Raw genomic sequence first — 21,106 nt, forward strand, 5'->3', positions numbered from 1 at the left:
TATAGCAAATACAGATAAATAAGAACAACAGCAGTAACACAGCTAAATTGCATCTTGTCACTGGGGCGAGAAAACTATCAATAACTAGCTGTCAGTCTATCCAGACTGGTCCATCTTGTTCACATCCAAATGTACACTCTAAAATATGTTGCAGATCAGGCAATACTTACACTACCATACTTATAACCACTTACATATGCAATAATAACTACATGGATTCCTTCAATATGGCACTTGTTTATGGGTGGGCAGCAAAGTGTACAATTTGTTCGTCAAATTGATCTGCAAAAAAGTTTGCCGATTGTGTAGAAGTCTTCAAAGCTACAACTGATTTCTTGGTTGTAGTGCTCGGCAGGTTTGTCACATACACATCACATTAAATAGTATGAAGTTGGACCATTTCAGGTTTTAGAATCTATATCAGAACTATAAATTCTTAATATATTATCTCGTGTTGAAAATGATTTTCTATTGACTAAAAAGATAACCTCCATATGGTGGATGAGTTTGGGCACCTGCATGATTACAGAAACTATGTTGTTGGGGCTTCATGTCCTTGGGTCACCCATGGCAAACAGGTGCTTGGAGATGGGTCAGACTGAGATCAGTTCAAAAGCCCCTTATGATAAGCACAATCGTTAGCAAGCGGCTGGTGGCCAGGCCTTCACCCATAGAGCCCGACAGGGCACAGCCTAAAGGAGCCATCCTCCAGTGGACCCACCACCTGCAGGAGGAGCCGTAAGGGGCCAGTGCAGGGAGTGGCAGTCAAAGACGGGGCCTCAACCAGATCTCTAGACATGGGAACTGTCTCTGGGAACATGAAATGTAACCTCGCTGGGATGAAAGGAGACTGAGCTCGTGTGGGAGGTTGAGCGTTGCTAGATATAGTCGGTCTCACCTCAATGCACAGCTGAGAACCCAGAGAGTCCAACTCCTTGAGAAGGGCTGGGCTCTCTGCTTCTCTGGCGTTGCCTGTGGGGAGAGGTGGCAAACTGGTGTGGGCTTGCTATATTGCCCCACAGCTCAGCTGCAGCATGTCGGAGTTCACCCCAGTGAGCAAGAAAGTCGTGTCCTTGCGCCTTCAGGTCAGAGACAGGTCAGGAAGGGGAGGCTGTGTGGGTGTAAAGCTGTTGACCTTGACTGGGGATGTTGGGGAATGAATACTTTGAGGATACCCTCAATCCCACCATCATGTCTTCTGAGGAGGAAGCAGAGGCTAAGGACTCATTCATTGTCCTGGCTGAAGTCACTGAGGTGGTTGGCAAGCTCCTTGGTGGCAAGACTCTGGGGGTGGATGTGATCCGAGTATAGTTTCTGGATGTTGTGGGGCTGTCTTGGCTGACATGCCTCTGTAACACTGCGTGGCTGTCAGGGACAGTACCTCTGGATTGGCGGACTGAGGTGGTGTTTAAGAAGGAGGACTGGAAGGTGTGTTCCAACTACAACTACTAAGCCTCCCGGGTAAGGTCTATTCCGCACAAGCAGTTGAAATAAGTTTCCTCTGCAGGATGGCTGGGCGCTCCCTTACAGACAGGGGAGAAGCTCAGTCAAACTGGAAGAGCTCGGATTAGAACTGCTGCTCCTCCACGTTGAGAGGAGCCAGCTGAGGTGGCTCGGGCATCTGTTCGGTGGAAGCAAGCCCTGGGGAAGACTCAGGACATGCTGGAGGAACTATGTTTCTCGACTGGCCTGAGAACACCTTGGAGTCCCACCAGAGGAGCTGAAGGAAGTGTCTGGGGTAAGGAAAGTGTAGGAGTCCCCATTTAGACTGCTGTCCTGCGACCCGGCCCCGAAAAAGAGTAAGAAAATGGATGTATAAAAATGTGTTTTTTATTAATCAAGGATTTTCCCATAAAATCAAATTCAAATAAAAAAATGTAGTAACAGTAATGAACAGTGACACGTAGAGAACAAGGAATGATCCAATTGCTCCATAATACAATCACATCACACAATGTTCAGTCCATTGGTTGGATGTACTAGGTATATAGAATCCCAAGGATTATGTTTGATCTATCTTTCTGTTTTGACACATTGTTTTCTCTATTGTTCATCTGGACACAAACATAATCTGTCTCATTCCATTGTCATTATCGTGTTGATGTTCTGATGCAACCAGTTATCCAAGACTATCCATCAGTTAGAGCTGTATGATTGAAACAAATGCCATATATAAGAAAATGTTGTATTTATTTCTCATCCATTTCATTGTAATGACCAAAAACCTTTGCTGCATAAATCCTTGAAGCCATAAAGGTGAAAAGCTCTCCTTGTTCTAAAAGCTGTTAACTTATAACCCATCTATCCTTGATTTAATGGGCTGTCTGCGCCTACACTTGAGGCTTAATAGTTTGTCAAGTTTCAACAATACACTTACACACACAAGAGTATACAAGTATCAAATTGCAAAGGGAAGTTGCTCCTTTGTACACTGTCACCTTGGCCTTTAAGAGTGCTTTTGCATATGTTCAGGAGTCTGGGCAGAACTTCATTGTTTTCAGTAAAAGCTGAGAGCAAGCAACACTCTCCACAGGACGCCACAGTCTGTGTTTATGCCCCATCTGTTTGTCTGGTCCTGCATCAGGCCAGCACAGCCCTGTGCTCTGCACAAACCCATCATTAGGATGCAAAGTTGAAAACAGTGATTGGATGGAGAGGAGATTACAAACAAACTCAAAAGAAGTCTTTGCATCTTCTACAGTTATGTAGTAAATGTGAAAAATGCTTGAACTTGTGACACATTTTTTCTTAGAAGTTGAAGTTACAATTATTTTATTGCTGTCAATCCTCAATAAAGTAACTATACCATTTGAAAAATACTGTTAAGGCACTAGAAATATCAATCACTGCACAATATAATGCATAGTCATGCAACTCCTGCACAAAAGAAGTTAGCATAATAAGGAACAACAAAGAATTAATGCCATGATACAATCACAGTACGTATGCAATTGGCCTTGGCAAAAACTGTGGAATTTTAATGGCTTGAGTCTATGGCTGTCGCAAAGATTTCATATTATCTTCAAAAAAGCAAACAAGAAAAACTTTCCTTTACAGCTGCCAGATATAAGGCCTGCTGAGTTAATTTAGCACTGGTGTGGGTCTTACAGTAAATAATACCATAATAATAAATACTACCTATGGCAGTCATTGTGAATACTTTACTTCAAAATGTCCAATGACTTAGTCAACTCATATCACTGACCCATTATATATAGTGACCTCAGGAAAGTTTTTGGTGTTCTCCCCCATTTCCTCTCATCAGCAGAGCCCAGTGCCAGTCAAGAGCTCTTTGGCCAAGCACGCTCAGCGACAAAAATATCTCCCAGATCCCGATGAGCACAGATGGCCTCTCAGCTTGGCTTGTCACGACTCAACATCCCTTACAGCAGGTTTGGTGATGGACGGTCAGCTCCTAAAGGTAGCCGGATGTAGAGGGAGACACAGAGAATACCCTGACTGCTGCATAGTCCGCTGCTGTGGGCAACTGTGCCTTCTGGTACATGGATGCCTCAACAGCAGGAAGTGCGAAGAGTGAGAGCCAGGTAACAGTGGGTGGCCGAGAGAGGAGCTTCCACGTCTTGGCACAAATCACACTTCAGGAACTACTTTGAATATTGCACTGTTGAGTAAAATGTGTCATCAGCATCTCTAAAGGTGATCATTATGTGTCATTATTGTTAGGCTGTGAAAAGGTCAAAGGCATGCGTCTGGTCTTCTGCTGTCACTGCAGTGCTTCTGAACATCTTCGTACAAATAATGGAGGCGTCTGATCAATAGCAGGTCATTGTCAGGGCTCAAGGGCGTGCCAGCTTAGGCTCTGATGAGATACGAGAGGGGCGAGACAAAAGAGGACGCTCATTATGTGTTTACTGCAGCTGTTTACTGTCACCGCGGCATTTAGCGGATTTCAGCGCTGTGTCCCAGGTGCCTGGTCCAGCAGACAGACAGACAAGGTGACGATCAGACAACAAGGCCTCTAGTGGTAAAAGCAACAAGCCATGGGCAAAATGCTGTCCAGATCGCAGAGTTAACAGGAGACAAGAGAGAGGACATTCAAGCCATCAATACTGGCCACTGACAGCTCCTGTCACAGCACTGACACTCGGGCAAGTCATTATCAATGCTAATTAAGAGGTGAAACAACAACAGCGATACAGAAAGAGACATTTTTGTCCCCAATAGGCATCCATGGGACTCAAAGACCTCAAATCTTATCAGGGACAACAACAGGCTGATTTAAATCTTTGATGGGTAGAAAAGTCAGTGCCAATAACATGGACAACAAACAAGATTTAAAAGTGTTTTTTTCTCTGAGGGCAACAAAAGTGATGCATGACTCAATACACAAACAAAACATGCTCACTTTTTATGTACCCATTACATTGATTGACTGTGAAAATTGTTAATTGTCAAAATAAAATGGCATTGGCCATGTTAAGTAGTAACACTGTTTTTTATTATGCATAAACAAAAGTTCTTATTTAATTAATATATCTATTACAAGTCAAACTCATTGTATCTCAAAATGTTTTTTTTGTCTAAAACCTTCTTTGAATTTGTCCCAAAAATCTAAATTATTCCATTATTCCAGGTACCGACCAAACAACTGGAGCAGCGTGCAAATATGTGCATCTCTGTGAAGAAGCCTGTTCATCTGAGCTGAACTATTTGTGTAATTGTCTGTGTGTAAAGCCATGTGCCCTGCTGCAGACTGAGCTCCAATCCATTTGGCTATATCAGTGGGATGTGATGTGTATGATGGGCGCTGGTGAAGCAGATTTGCCTCCAAGCGATTTCATTTGCATATTTGTCACAGCCTGTCCACCATTGATGCTCTGGTGGCAACTCAGGATTCTGTGAGTTCCTCCGGTTAACCTGACATGCACTCCACTTGTATGTATGCTTCTGTGAGCTGGCCACATCCTTTTATCCTCATAGGGAAGCGCACACCATCTGATGAATAATGGAGATTATCAAACATGGGCGCTTGGAAGGAAAAAAACAGTTTCAGTGGTCTATAAAAGTCGGATGGCCATGAACCTTGTATCTACAAAAAGAGTGCTAAAAATCCTGGAATATAAAAACAGAGAAAAATTCTCTGCATACCAAGCTTTGTACGCTATGTTTTTCAAAGCCAAAGAAGTGAAATTCCCAGACAACCATGGATATGAGAGGATATTTGCCTACAGCTGAAGTGCAGTCACTTTCTGCTCTGCGTGAAAAAGCTATGCCGGAGTGGAGGGCCGTGCACATTAAGCTCAAAGACACAGACAGGTGTGGGATGATTAAAGGACAAAGACGAGACGGACAGACAGAGGTTGTCCCCGCTGTTTGAGAAAAGGGCTTTCTCAGCTTGACTAGATGATATAATGAGCTGTTATCTCCTGCATGACGAGATGAGAGGAAAGGACAGACCAGAGGAGACACGAGGACATAAAGACACAGGAAGAGCAGGGGACAAATCTCAAAATAATCTCACACATACACACAATGCACAATTTTATAAGCGCCCTCAAACTGTGGCAAAAGCTCACAGAAAGGTTACCATTTCAATTTTAGAGGCGACAAGTCACAGCAGTGGGGAGACTATGTGGGCATGTAATGTGTAGGCGTACTTATTATTTATTTGTCATGTATTAGTTTAGAGGACAGTGAGTGAGGGCAGGGCCGTAGATCAGGTGAGTGAGGTGGGGGTGTGAATCATGATGCTAAAGGTCTCTGTTGATGATTTCCACGCTCCATCGGCGCGACTGCCCGGGCGGAAAAAGTGACATGGTTGGTTCCTTCAACCTGCCTGACCCCAATCTCCACTATACACCAGGCCCTGTGCACGGCGCCCACCCCGCAGAGCCCCTCCCCTCACGCCCCCGCATCAAAACAAAACATGCATCCCTGGACCCACTGAAAGATCAAGTGCACCTCCCACCAAACCAGGGACACAGCCCAAACCGACCTTCAGATGAAATGTCCCGTCCACAACAACAGTCGGCCCAGCTCTTATCTGTGCCCTGGAACACTGACAGGTCAACACAGAATGTGCTGCTCCTGCTGGCACTACTGTGGCACACAGCGCTCTGAAGTCTGATACAAGAGGCATGATATTTTTAAGGTCAGGACGTGAGCCGATTATTTTTGTCATTGTTGAGAGATGGGAATCTTATTTTACATGTATTTATCGGTCTAATATCACAACACATCAATAAATGTGCAAATATGGCAAAACACCTTTTTGGAAAATGATTATACTTGATAATTTCAGACAAGGCTGAGACAAACATCTTTGTATTTGCTTCAGAGGAGACTACAAACAGAAATACTGCTAATCAAAGATATTTGACATGGTAATCAAATAAAGTATCAACACTGAGTCCAATGTTAAAAATGAAATATTTGACAAATAGTCAATAAATCTGTGAATGGAAATGATCACAATAACACATCCCCAAAGTTTGAATTGGGAAGCAAAAGGCTGTACACAGTCATTTTTGCCAACACAGATGGCAAATGACATGATAACCAACATCAACAAGATGACTGGGCATTAAAACTTTCAAGGCAAGCCGAATGATTAGAACTGGAAGAATTTGATGCTGGTTGTCTTCAGCAGAACATTTGCTTTAGACACTGTGAGATCCTGTTGTTTTAAGTTTGTTCACAAGCAAAGCCCTGATTATTTAGTCAAATATTTTAAACAAGATCTGTATTCTGTATTCTGGTGTTAGCACTAGAGGGCACTGCATCACTTCCCCTTTTCCTCCCCTCCTGTATAAAAGTATATGGGTTTCCAAGAGCAGTTTCTATATGTTTTGTTTATCTCTCTGAATCTCTCTTCCTTTTCGCTCACTTATCGCTGAGATTCAGTTGCCTTTGACTGACTGTAAGGAGCTCTTTAACCCCAAGAAGGTCACCTGAAGGAAAACTTGGTGCTATCTGGCTCAATTAAGGAATGTGACCTTTGCTTCCTGTTACGAGCACATTAATGAGACTGTATGTGTGTGTATGTGTGTGTGTGATTGAAGTTGACAAGAATCATGTTTACTCCATTGTTCCATTGTTTATCGCAATCAAAGCAGCACACTGCTCTCCATACGCCAACACTAGCTCCCATTCTCTCCTCTCCTTTTGTAAATGAAATCAATAGACACGGCTATCACATCCCCCATTCTGCTGGTACACATCTGTCGCAACAAGCCGCAACAAAAGAGCAACAGCTTTCCAATGACCTTACGAGGATGCACAAAGTAGTACCAAACAAACAGGAGCGTGCATTTAAATCACATGAAAAGGACTGTTTGTGAATCTTTTTTTCCATGGTAGAGGATACAGGTGTCTTCAGTGTAGGGCACAGGGGCGCTGCTGCCAGCTGTCATGTAACTGTAGAAGGACACCTCCAGAGTGTAGCAGTATGACGTGTCATCAAGGAGACCACCCAGGAACCTGCGGCCCGTCCCGGCCTTCACCACATCCCGGTTAAAGGATGTGTTTGACTACAAGGGCAGACAGTAACACCGCAATATGAGAAAACAGGACACTATCAAAGTTATATCAGCAATACTTCAGAGGATTTGGTGACAGTTAAAGCAAGAAATAGATGTCAGTGGGGAGACAGAATATACCCTTTGAGCATTGGAAAGTTTTCTGCAGAAAGCCATTTCCATGTAAAAATACAGTTTTTGCTCAAATAATTCTGTACATACTGTAATAAAAGGGTCCAAATACTGATCATTTGCAATACTCAAGACACAAGTCAAATCAATTTATTACTAATTATTGACAATTGAAGTGCTTTTGGGACAAACCAAAAGAAAGACAGATTTTGATATTCTAGTTATACATTATATCGTACAATTAGCTGCAGAGTTTCAGCGTTTTCGAGTCCCTACATACAAAGTCATTTCAAAGATTGGTTAAACAGCTTCTGCAGAAAAAAAGTCTATTTTGGGCTTTGAGTGTGTCAGCTAAACTGCACAAAAAGTGTTCTGTCTTGGGAGGAGTGTGTAAAAAGTTTCTTTTCACTGTCAGTCCGAGGCACAGCGCTGAGAGCTGCCGTGCTGAACTGCAGACTTGGGGCCACCGGGGGGAGTTAGCGGTGATTGTGTTGTGCTGCCGCTGCTGGGGTTTGGTACTGCTGAATGGGCACAGGGACAAAACCACAGTGAGGGAGGTGACCCCTGAGCCATCTGTCACCCAGGCAGCAGAGAGACAGAGACACAGCCTTTTACTCATCGTCCACACTCTCCGCACTGACATTTCCATACATGTATGGCTGAACATCAGCCTCTATTGGCTCGGAGTGCAGCCTGACACCAGTGTCAATGGGCTATAAAGGCTATTCTTTATGATGTGTGTAAAGTGGCTCTGCTGTGAAATGTCACCATCACTGAGGAATCAAAGGTCAGAAAAGTGACACAGAGCTGAGAGGAAACAGTTTAGAGGAAATGTACCTGTAAGAAAGGAGCAGCCTATAAGGAAGGAGCAGCCTGTGCGTCACAATCACCAAGTCTCCCAAGGTACCATCCATACAGGATTTCTACACTCAATTTTATAATTATATCTTTAATTATTATTATTATTATTATTATTATTATTATTATTATTATTAAATACTTCTGTTGATTATCTTGACAGGATGTAATGGTTTCGGCACCGCATGTTGTGCACAGACACCTTGTGTTTTTGAATGGTTGTTTTCATGCATTTTCACCATAACATTGTGTGTATTCATAATTTTCTCCACACCTTTTATAAGTTTCACAGTACAGAGCCTAGGGTTTGTGAAGTCAAGGTGAGAGCCTTTGTGCACAGCTGGTCCAGCTTCTGCTCCACACCTATCTCCACAGACGGCTTCACAGGTTCAGCACAAGTGTGAACTTTTGTGTCTTCAACTAAAATAATTGTATTCAACTTAATAATACATATGCTGAACTTCCTTGCACCTTTGTACATTCAGGGACAGACCACAATCTAACCATCTGTTGTTTTAATCAACACCTTCTTTAGGTTAGGTTTTAGCTTGGTAGTCTGGGTTATATATGAATTAGCTATACACAAGAAGTGCAATTATATTAAATGATATTGCTTTGAGGGAAGACTACTTCATTGCAGAATCTCTAGTCAGAACTAATTTAGATAAACATTTTTTTCCAGAAAGGTCTAGGTCCAAACCTAAATTATTAACTTGATTTACCTATAAAAATTCAAAAGTTATTCAAAACTCTCCCTGACTGGATTTAATTTCGCATCTCACTTAAACTATTGTAGACTACTGTACGTCTAGGAAATGACGCTGTGTTATGATTCAAAAAGAATGCAACAGTTGGCAGTGAAGGGTCTCTCTACTTTTGCCTCTGGTCTTGTACCACATGTGAAGCATGTGTCTTCAATGGGCCTTACAAAGGAGAAGTCTGGAGCGTTTTGGCACAGCAGTCGGGGGAACACGGCCTGTCTCTGGACGCGCTCCTCATCTTCGAAAACATTGCCGTACATGAAGCCGTTGAGCATGGTGGAGTGGGCATGGACATCGATGTAGAACTCCAAACTCACCCTCTGATGGAGACAAGACAGAAAAATTGACAGAAAGGTTAGCACAGGGCGGTTTGTCTGACACTTTGAGCAACAGTCCACAACCGGGGCGTCCCCACTGGGAGTTAGCAATGCTTTCTTTGGCCACAGGAGGGGGGTGCAGCAGGGAGGAGGCTGTCACCCAAGGGACCGCTTCAAACCCCCCGATAGTACAAAGTGAGAATAGGCTCGATAGCTGAAAGGAGCGATACCACCCACACATCACTTCAGCCACACTGTCCTTGTGAAGGGCACTGCTGCACTTCAGACTGAGATCAGCACAAATGTAGAGAAACGCAGTGTCAGGGAAGAGGCATTTGTTACATTCACACAAATGCACTTATCAGATTTAGTGTGATGTGGGCTTTGGACCATAAGATAAAAATAAAACACAAAATAGAAAGAGTAATCAAAAAAGTTCAATTGAGGGAAGTGATTCAGTTTGATTTGAAGTGTTCACAGAAAACACATTTTATGTTATATCAGCACAAACAGGATTTCTGTCACACTCTGGAATATTTTAAGGAACAATACTTCAGATATTAGATCTATTTATGTGACTATACTAGGCACAATGACTATACTTTTTTCTACATTAGTTACATTCTAAGAATTTGGCTTGTCAAAGGTACAAATCCTTTACTTCTATTACCCTTCAGGAGAGCACTATTTTTCAAAATACTTGACAGATGCTATTTTCTAGAGATTTAAACCATTTAAACCATTCTCTCAAAAGAGAATATGTGTGAATAAAATAATTAAACAGCAAATAAATATTTTGATATCTGATTCAAAGTTTTGTGGAGTCAAGAGGTTTGTCAATTCAGGTTTTGGTAACTTTGTGTTGCACTGAAAAGGAAACGAACGCCGTGTTCTTGCAAATAGCCCTTTAATGGACCTGAATAATTTCTGTGATTAAATAACTTGAGAATTATTGAAAATATTTTCACTTGAACAAATTCAAACTTCCCCACCATAGTTCTACGCAGACAGCAATTCTGACTCACCACCTCTAATGAGCAGTGTAATGAATGAACCTTATGAGATATTAGAACTGGATGATGAGGACATTATGTATGCTAAGACACAAGCTGAAAAGGGATTAGGTTTGGCTGCCTATGCTAAGTAATGATCTCCTGCTAAGTTCACAGCAGCAAACCGCCCTGTCTCCCTCTTTTTGGGTGGAGCTAAATAAAACAGTCGTGACACAGACTTAGTGAGGCTTTATCTGCTTCCTCCATTCTACTTTTCCTCATCTTCATCGTTCACCACAACCACGGGCAGTAATCATCAGTTACATGCAGTGGTACTATACGAATACGAATAGGGCAATATTATTTCATACTAACGATATTTTAGTTATTTGATACACTAAACACATATTTGATACACTATATACACTTTATGCTGTTAATTAAAAGAGAACCTGTTTGATTGCATGTAAATGTTTTTGATTTGCTTGAAATGTTCCACATTATAGCAACTTAAACTTAAACAACCCATTTCACAAAGACGAGCAGCTGACATAATCTTCAATATAACATGCACGATTCTCAATGAACTTTTGGCTAATAAAAAACATCTGTAATTGTTGGAAAATTTCATTCAAAGCAGCATCATCTTCATGGAGTCAAGGTGGTGGAGGTGAAAAGTAACATAGTGCAGCTTCTTTGTCTTTATGGAATAATTATTGAGATCCCAGCATTTTCGTTGTATTTACAATTATACTCTGAAGCATCATGAATCCATCTCATTACAGATGCGGCTCTATACATGGTTCCCTATAGGGCATAAAAGGAGGAGTATAACTAGAGCATGGCGATAGATAGTGGCAAATGCATATGAGGAAACAAAACGGTACATAAAGAAAGATATAGAAATGAAGCGATTGACAGTGGAGTGAGAGAATGAGATATCAGGATGTAGAGAGAGAGAGAGAGAGAGAGAGAGTAAGGAAAAGACATGCTCGCTCGGCCCTGGCTTGTGTGTGCGTCTTCGTATGCGTTTGAAATTCTGCTCACAGCCAAAGCAATTTCCTGGTGGTGGCGGCGCTGTCAGTTGCTTGGCTGGCTGCTGCTGAAATATGGTGGGTGCGAGTGGGCCGCGAGCAGCCCCCGACAACCTGATGGATGGAGCCCCAGAGGAGAGAGGAGCAGCAGCGAGGGGCGGCGGAGAAGGAGGTGGAGGTGGAGGAGGAGGAAGAACAACAGAAAAACAAAACACACATATACACATATACAGGAGGAAAGGCAAGAGATGATGAAAATGGCTAAATGCAGCTAATGGAGTGATGGGAGAGACACAGATAGAAATATGTATGAGATATTAAGCAAATGGAGTCAGAACTGGTTTGGAAAGACTAAATGGAGGCATGTATTTTATTATAGAACCTGAAAGGAAAGTATGTATACAGTTGGAAGAAAATTGTATCATTTAGCATGGCATTAAGAATATCTATTTAGCATAGTTCAAAATTATTTAAAAAAATATGCTTTCCTTCTGTGAGCGGGGTCTCAAATTCCAAAACTGAACTGAAAAAAAAAAAAAAATTGTATAGAAAAAAATATTATTATACTATATTATGTACTTTGCATATTCACACCATCAATCACCACAAAATGTACAAGCAGAATGTGTAGCCGGTACAGTCGTCACACTTGACATGCAAAATAAGGAAGGATGGCACGGCTGAGTGGAGAGGAGGCTCCATTAGGCAGCAAGACAAGAGTTTGAGACGATCACACACGAAGAAAAGCAGCCCATAATCACTTGTACCTTCCTTTGCTTTTGCCGGAAAAGACAGACAGAACGAGAGAGAGAGGGAGAGGGAGAAAGAGACAGAGAGAGAGGAGAGGGAGAGAAGGTGAGAGGAAGAGTCTAGGATAAAAGCAGCAGGTGCAGGTGGTGGAGGAAGGCGGACAAGTAGCCGATCAAAGTGAACGGCACAGTGTAAAAATATAGGTTAACTGGCTCTTACATGCTACACCAGGTCTCAAGGTGGAGGCTGCCGTAGATGCACAAGGCTTTGAAAGAAAATGTGTAATGTTGCATCAATGCTAGAAAATCGACTTGACATGAACACTGAGGGCCCTTTCTACTGAATTAGATCTGGTTTTTAATCCGGTTACATACAGGACTGCGGCAGTAGAAATGCAATCCAAGATTTCACTGGTAAAATGCTGTAACATTCAGTGCAATCCTTTCTATAGTTATGGGTTGGTTTTCATTCCCAGAGATAGATAAGCTTTTGTGAAAAAGTGTATTTAACATGGAGCTTTTGAATCTAAAGAGATACGGATTTCAGGCTTTGGCAGCAGACTACACTTTCTCATTTGTAACTGTATGTGTATGCACTGCAGTATCACACACTGGGCACGTTAAGTGATTATGATCGTAGGACTGGTTAGTAAGTAAGGTCTTTTTAAAACATAAAAGTGCCCTGAGTAACTTTTCTAGAGATGTTATTTCTTTGCAGGTGTGGTAAGACATTCAAATATGTAATGTAATGTGAAAGTGTGCAGTTTTGAGCCGTATCATGTGTCCACAATATGACTGACATTTAGATTAACCAGTCAGAGAAATGCGTGGTTTGTGTTTATGGCAAAGCAAATATGGCAGCTTACAGGTAAAAAAGAAAGACAAAAAATTACAGAGGATTAAGAAACAGCTCCAATTTTTGCAGAATCTACAAATGAAGCACAAAAGTGTAAATCTGATGAGTAAGAAGTCATATATTTTGTTCTGAATGATACAAAGGAGGTTTCTACGGGATTCGAGAGACACATGGTATACAAATGAGAAGGAACATTCCAAAACTGGAGGATTTTGTGATGTGCTCTATGGTCTGGAACAGAAAATAGGAGAGAGCGGCTCGCCAGGCAATAAGTTTTATGCCATTCTGTGGAACATTCCAGGCACAGCAATAACATCTTCAAGGAGACAAGAATAAAAGTTATATAATGCACCTTTAATGAGTTGAATTAATAGTCTGCTGAGATTGAGGTGAAAGTGAGATCACAAATTGGAGTTCCGGTACAATTCTCCTTCACACTTGAGGACAGTATGAACAGCAGAAACAGCCATGTCGCTTTCACACAATGTCATGTCCAAAGCACTACAATGCCGCGTTAATGCGCTGCCAATCAAACTGTGATGCTCGTGAAGGCCTCAATGCTGTGATTGATGCTTCAATTAACAACCAGCTCTGACCTCCAGAATTGTTCATTTGAAATTGTAATTAAGCAATTAGGGGCAATTAAGAAACAGAGAGTAGCTACTAAATGAAAGTCAGAAGACAATTTGAGAAAGTAGGAGGGGAGAAATTAAACCCTATACAAAAACAAGTCCCCACAGCGCTGTAGAAATAACTCCAGGGAACTTGTGCTGAACTTATGTCCATTTAGTGTAGGTCAAAGGAATGTATTTATTCAGACAAGTGCTTATCTGCTGCATAATAATTAGCCAGTGGTGCGTTCAGGGTGCGCAGCAGAGTCTGTAAATGCAAGCTTATCTTTACACAGGAAAGGGAAAAGGAGCTGATTGAAGCAGGATTACAAGCTCTTGAATAAAGCTCTTGAGGAGATGGAAAAGTGCTGTCTTTTCAAAGTAGAATGTCTGGACTTAGCACCTGTATAATGCATATTAAGCCACATGATCATATTTGCCATCATGCCAGCGGGGGGGACTGAGTTCCTCTATGTGTAAAAATCAAACAGGGATTTGAAGAGGGCAAAGTCAGCCTGGAGGTGCAAGAGCAAATCTGTGACTGCAATGATGCAAGTGAGAAAGAAATGTGGCAAAGGCCCTTGAGCAAGGCATGTGTCTGTTCAAGTGCAGAGGAAATGTCAAATATTCAGACACTGGCTTCAGACTGTAGTTCCAGTGCATGATCTGTGACAGCCTTCATAGCATCTACAGTTCATTTCAAAATTTGTTATTTTATAAGCCAGTTTTGGAATGCCATTAAAGGTGCACAATGTAAGTCTTTTTGTGTGGAGTTCATCACCTGCTTGTCTCCATGAAAATATTAGTGTTGCCTGAAAGGTTTCACTGTATGGCATTAAACTTATATATCTTGGATATAATCAACTTCAGGTGTTTTTGTTGCTAAAAATAGCTTGAAAAACATGTACTCATGCTGTGAGGGCCTGCTTCCCCAAAGATCTGATCTGTAACTTGCATTTCTATTTTGTTTTTATATCATTTGTTTATTGGACATTATTTTTGTCTGCGTGTTTGTGCACATTTTGTTATTGGTAGAACCTGCAGAGACATGTTTGAGGTTTTCAGTAATACTTCCATACAATTTCTAAAAAATATATTTAATAACTGTGTTTATCTTCTGTCCTTTTATTGCTACAAAGTCTATTTCTACAATAACATTTACCTGCTTTTATTAACGACTTCTGCTTCCCAGATCGTATCCACATTTCTCATTTATTTCCTATCTGTAAAAAGGGCTCTATCTCTCATGTATCACTGGCTGCTAAACTGCTTCCACATTTCATTAGAAGGAGCTGTGTGAGGGCACAGTGCACGTTTGGTCAGTGACCCTGTAATGATGCAGCATTGACAGAACATGGCAGATGGCATGACCTGCTTCATAGAGGAGCATTGACAACGCAAAACCTTGGCTCCGTCTGTCCGCCCTGCCTCTCTCCTTCTCTCGCAACAACACACTGAAATTGATGGGGATATTTATCTGTTTATGAACACAGAGGTGACTTGTAATCAGGCTGAACGGGCACACACAGTCAAAGCTTTAGTCCTTCTATAAGCTGTCCCATCTGCTGACAAGGACCTGCTAAATATACATAATTATCAAATGTATCAAACTAATAAGTATTTCAAACTATTGAGAAGAGCTGAAGGTGTCTGAACTTCAAAATACCCAAGCTGTGCAGATGCATAGGCAGTCTGCATGAAAGAAGCCAATTGAGCTTCCAACAGAGGCAGAATAAAGCACAAGATGATGGCAGGATTGAAGTGATGCAGGCTTGATGGGCACAAAATTGGCCATAAATCTTGAAAATGGTTCAGAAATGGCTGGATGACACCGGAGGACATTTGAACACACACTGAGAGAGCAGGGAGTAAGATGGGGAGGCTAAGGAGGGAGACAGACAAACAGCAAAAATAACACAAGCGAAAGAGAAGAGCCATACAACCACTATGGAGTAAACAACCAGAAGACGGAGGAAGATGGATCGCAGAAAGAAGTAGGGCAATAGGGAGGACTCCAAGGTGCAAATATCACTCGGGGTGTGACAGGGCCTAATACGTTTGTTCCACATTGAAAATTAATTCCCTAATTTTAAAAAGGTCAAACAGAAGCTAAGGCAACAATGACCCCTTTGTCATCCTTAACAAATTATCCAAAATGGCAGTGTCAGATTGGTGGGGGTATGTCAGCCCGGTGATGAATGTTTCGAGTAATAAGCCAATCAAAAATAATTCTTCCCGTGCGTTTGATAAATGAGCTGGAAAAGGCACGCTTTAGGAAGGAGATGGGTCCATTTGTTTCCGTGGTCCCTTTTTGCCTCTCCATTTCTCTCGTTTCAAAACAAACAACAGGGTGGCGGCTTGGGAACAGATTATAGCTCCTTGCATCACTGACTCTTTCAGCCATTCTCCCTACTGACCAATGTTCAGCCGCAGATGGTAAATGATGGAATTGTATGAAACAGCTTGAGCGAAGCGTGCCTTCAGATCCGGCGGAACGGCCACGTTTACAGCCAGCTTTGGAGGGAAATAGTACCGACCGTTATGCACACAATGGTTCGCCATATTGGATTTATTACAAGGGACAAAAGTAGAAGATAAGGCCTTTAAACCTGCATTACACCATTATGTAACAAGCTTGAGTTTTATTTTGAAGAGGGATGGAACAGGTGGGCCTTATGTCCACATCAACACCTGAATAGTAAACAGTTATGAGGTTTCAATAAATGGTTTAACACTTTTTTAACCTGCCAAGTATAGCATAGTATATATAGTACAGTATTTTTCTGCTTAAGTTGGTCTACCCACTGTCCTAATCTATTACAAAATGAATATAAGGGTTAATTCTATTGCTGAGTCTTCTCCTTGCCTCAAGGAGCTTTCAACCATATAATAGCACAATTCTGTCAACAGGACTATAGTTTTAAAGTGATTTTACCCCCATCTCAGAGACTTCAGTGCTCTGAGTTTCACTTACCCACCCCCATCCTCCACCAGTTGTTCTGTATCGGGTTAACAAAAGACACATAGCTGTGCAAAAAAACAAAAAACAAAACAAAAAATACTGTAAATTAATATTCTATGTTTTTAACTAAAGCACCAACAACCCCCCCCCCAAAAAAAAAAAAAAATAAAAAATAAAATAAATAAATAAATAATAAATAAATACAAAATAATAATAATAATAATTCTAAATGAGATTAACTAGATAAATGAGTTGCAGAAATACTGTCTTAGTTCATATAATGGATGCAGAAAAATGTATCACTTAAAAGTAAAAAATACATGTCCATAATTGCATGTCCATGACTGCAATATACAAAGAGCCTGAGGTTTAGACGGAAATGTTTTCTCTTTCTGATAGTGAAGATGTTGGCTGCAGAGAACAAAAAGCTAAAAGTCTCCCGCTGAACTGACTGAAGTGACAAGAACATCTGATTCCTGTGTTTTAAACTAAATGGACTCTTTTGTGGGAAAAAGTGTGGACTATGTGACTTTGAATTATGAGATCTGTGGCAATACAGAGGAGCAGTAAAAAAGTCATGGTGATTGACAAAACCACAGTCAGAGTTATAGACTCCGAGGCACAAGGCAACTGTGCACTGCGCTGTTCATTCAATTAGCTTTTACCGTCTGTGCTGGATTTACTAAAGCTGGGGACAGGCCTGTGGATTAGCAATGACTTTAGCCCCAGTTTTAACTTTTCAAATTTGGTGTTAAAGAGGAAGACATGGATTTTAAAGTTTAAAACATTTACAAACGGATTAAAGATGACTGTTTTACTGTATTCCATCAGTAAAGTGCAAATCTAAAGAATCAAGTCATGAATTACAATACAATTACAGATCCAGAGCTTATATTAAGAAGTTACAACAACAAGCACATTTTGTTCTTCTTTTTTAGTGGAGATAGAACCTCAGATATTCATGTCAACCCGATCCAACATAAATTGTATTGCATTATTCCATATAGTATTTATTTTCTATGATAGGTGCAATACTAAGTTCAAAAAGTTCAAGAGCGCTACTAACTGCATAACACTGCCACGCTGCAATGTAAAAGGCCTGGAAGAATAGCTGCATCTGAAAAATGTTGATGATCACATTTGTGTTTATGCAAAGCATTATTGTATTATGTTGTAAACAGAAAAATGTGGGCTGTACAAAATTGACTGTGCTTATCAGGAACAAGCCATTATAATTTATTGTAGCCTACAGACACCATTAACATTCACTGTATCAGCCCTGTTAGTTACAGGACTTGAGCTCCTAATGCACTTGTACAAAGTTAACAGCAGGCAACAACAACATTAAAATGTCAAAACAGTGCTGCTATTAAAATTATATTAATTAGCTTTATGAACATGCCACTGCTTGAAACCTTATCAAGACTGTTTTCTAAGCAAATTGATTCCCAACTTAATTTCTCACCAAGCAAACTTTAAGTTGTGGCATAAAGCATAAAAAACAAAACGCCATTCAAATGACCTTCTGTGCTAGTTTCTTAACCAGTGATGGCTTTTAAACAAATACACGTTGAGTTAACAGCTAGTAAATGGCCACACGCTGCAGCCCAGTCTGACTGTTGGGCTGAAGTGCGGCTGATCTCTGGCTAATGGAGTGGTCCAGCAGAGCCCTCCAACCCCGTGTGCTCATTACACTCTGCGCCCGCTGTGTAAGGGGGTTGAGAGGAGGGCAGCTCAGGGCCCTCCTGCTCCAGAGCTGGCATTGGAAGTGGCATTGGGGAGCCCCAGACACGGGTAGTGTGTCTGATGGGATTAACGGCTTGTGCAGAGAGGAGACATAGAAAGGGAAAGGTTGGCCAGGCCTCCAAATTAACTCTGCGACACTCGAGGCAATGGGTGAGGAAAGGTGGGTACCAGGGGACACCAAGGAGGGACAGAAGTCGACACAGGAGCTGTCTGATTGGAGCCAATGAACCAGGCAAACATTTGATACAACACACTGGGATGGGTCAGACCTGAGAAGTCAGTCAACTACTTTTCCTACAATATACTGTCCTCTGTGAGCCTGAATGGGTGAGGAGCTGTAGTGTCTAATACAAGTCCTGGAAACACAAAGAAACACTTACATACAGGAGCTCCATTGTGCCATCTTTACAACATATTACTGACCTAGCTCACGCAAGAATGATATGTGTGTCACTCTGAATTAAGTTCTACACATTATCAATCTCAGATGGATACACAGAACATCATGACATTTGAATCTGATTGGTTGAAGTGTCACAACAGTGGAACAAGAAGAAAAATCAAACGTTTGTTGCATCCAGTGGAGAGAAAAGCACAGACATCTTCCCTGTCCACAAATGCACAAAGTGCTTGCCCTCTGCATGTTTTTCACCAACAAAATAGTCCATACTGAAGCTAAAATAGGCTGAAGTATGTCTGTTGGCGTCGCCATGTTTGTTTTGATTTGCTTGAGCACTTTGCATTTGGCTTCTGCATAAACCTCAATGCTGCTGTGTGATTGGTGCGCCAACCACCTGTGGGACGCTATTGCACCAATGGGTGAATGCCAAGATGAATTCTTGTGAGTTTGTGAACTCACAAATATCACGAGAATCCATCTGACTATGCAAAGTTAACGCATTACTGTATCAGGAAAAACATCTGGTGTTATGCAAGACCTAAAATACACACAAACAGATTCTACACTACAGCCTCCCCAAAAGGTAAGAAAAATATGTCTTTTGTAAAATAAAAACAATGATTGTAAATGCATTCTTCAGTGTACAATATCTCATATATACCGAAAAAGCAAATCATTTTAAGGCTGTATTTCAAAAAAATGATGAAAATAGCTAGTCTTACAAAATGTATGCATTTCTTTTATATCTTGTAATTGGCTTAATAGGTTTGAGTTTTGACACAAAAACAATGCTGATAATTATTTTAATTCTTTGAGTAAGTTTCGTTGGTTTAAGTAAACAAAATTTAAAGTCTTTGCCGCCTTTGAGAAAAAAGGTCAGAGACAGTGTGCCATCCATTTTCTGTATTGGTATTCATTACAAAGCTTAAGCAGAAGGTTAAGAGACATTCTTTATTGGATAAGTAGCACCTTTAGTGCATTGCCGGGGCACTGCTGTTGTGTGATCAAGTACTATTGTGTTTATGTGTGTTTACCCACAACATGAGAGGTGTGAGTGTGTGTGAATGACAGGCATGAGTGGATGGAGCCATGACGGAGCCTATCGATCAGTGTGTCAGCACTGGGGGAAAAGGTTAATCTGCCCGATGCCAGCCCAGCGCCCTACCCGTCTCTGGCCTGCCCCATCCCGCCCCGGCCAGCCCCCGCCCGCTCCCTCTCTTATCAGGATTAGAGCAGCGTACAAAAGGGCAGAGTATTCCCAGGACACTCTCTGACCTTCAGTAATCCCACCAACCTGCCGCTTTGCTTATAATTAACATCAGGAATAAAGACTAGAAAAAAAGACCGATTTCTGTAGCCTTTCTAGGGATGGAAATCTAAAAACGTTACTGTCAAGGTTTAAACAGACAGCACACAGACTTGCTTCAGTAATATGTTTTTGAATGGCCAGGAGAGCTGTGCTTGACATTTTAGAGATGCTGACGAGCATTTCTAACACTCCCCGGTGCTCGTAGCCAAAACACGCAGAATCTGATCAAATTAGCAGCATGATAAAAAGGAAGCATGACCATGGTGTTGTAAATATATGCATATATGAATGAGCATGGTCAGGCTTACCGGGTCTTGGTTCATATGGACTATGAGTTGTTTGACAGCGTGTAGTGTTGGGTGGGCCCATGGAGAGGGGTCCTGCCAGTGACGATTTAGGTCAAAGCCCATCAGTGAACACCTGTGAACAAACAGTGCCAAGAAACAAACCATGAATCTTGAGGAAAGCCTCTTCATAAAACACCTGCAACATGAACACGCTAAAAGTATCAGAACGGCAAGAACTTTTAAAGTTCTCCGCGAACAACAATTGTTATGAATCGTTATTGAACAGTATCTCCAAAACTGAAAGTTTTGTGTTTTTGTTTTGTTTTTACTGCACTACTTTCTGTAACATCAATGCATTGATCTGGTGGTGACAGTTCTGGGATAAAGTGTAGTACAAACCAGCAGATTAACAACATTGGGTGAATATGAATCTGTTTGTTATAGCCCATAATATTATGACCAGGCAGTAAAGTTCCTTTAACAGTGTATTGGCATTTTACTGCCATGTTTAGTTTGATCATAACCCACTTAAACTTTTGCTGCCAATACAAATCTACATAGAGAGGAATACTGAAGAACATGTTTAAAGTAAAAAAGTAGTAAAAAGACTTGTA

The 21,106-nt window shown here is 41.3% G+C and overlaps 1 protein-coding gene across 1 annotated transcript in view; it reads right to left on the reverse strand.

The window, feature by feature from the left end:
* agbl4 (AGBL carboxypeptidase 4) overlaps positions 1 to 21,106 on the reverse strand; it is a 200,689-nt gene that overhangs the window by 1,530 nt on the left and 178,053 nt on the right. Inside the window, exons 9-11 of the mRNA XM_055221304.1 lie at positions 20,514 to 20,625; positions 9,397 to 9,549; positions 7,328 to 7,490 (exon numbers count right to left, since the gene is read on the reverse strand). Coding sequence (XP_055077279.1) covers positions 7,328 to 7,490; positions 9,397 to 9,549; positions 20,514 to 20,625 — 428 coding nt within the window. The remainder of the gene's footprint in view (positions 1 to 7,327; positions 7,491 to 9,396; positions 9,550 to 20,513; positions 20,626 to 21,106) is intronic.

This window comes from Periophthalmus magnuspinnatus, chromosome 4 (assembly GCF_009829125.3).
Source record: "Periophthalmus magnuspinnatus isolate fPerMag1 chromosome 4, fPerMag1.2.pri, whole genome shotgun sequence".
In the NCBI taxonomy this organism is placed as follows: Eukaryota; Metazoa; Chordata; class Actinopteri; order Gobiiformes; family Gobiidae; genus Periophthalmus; species Periophthalmus magnuspinnatus.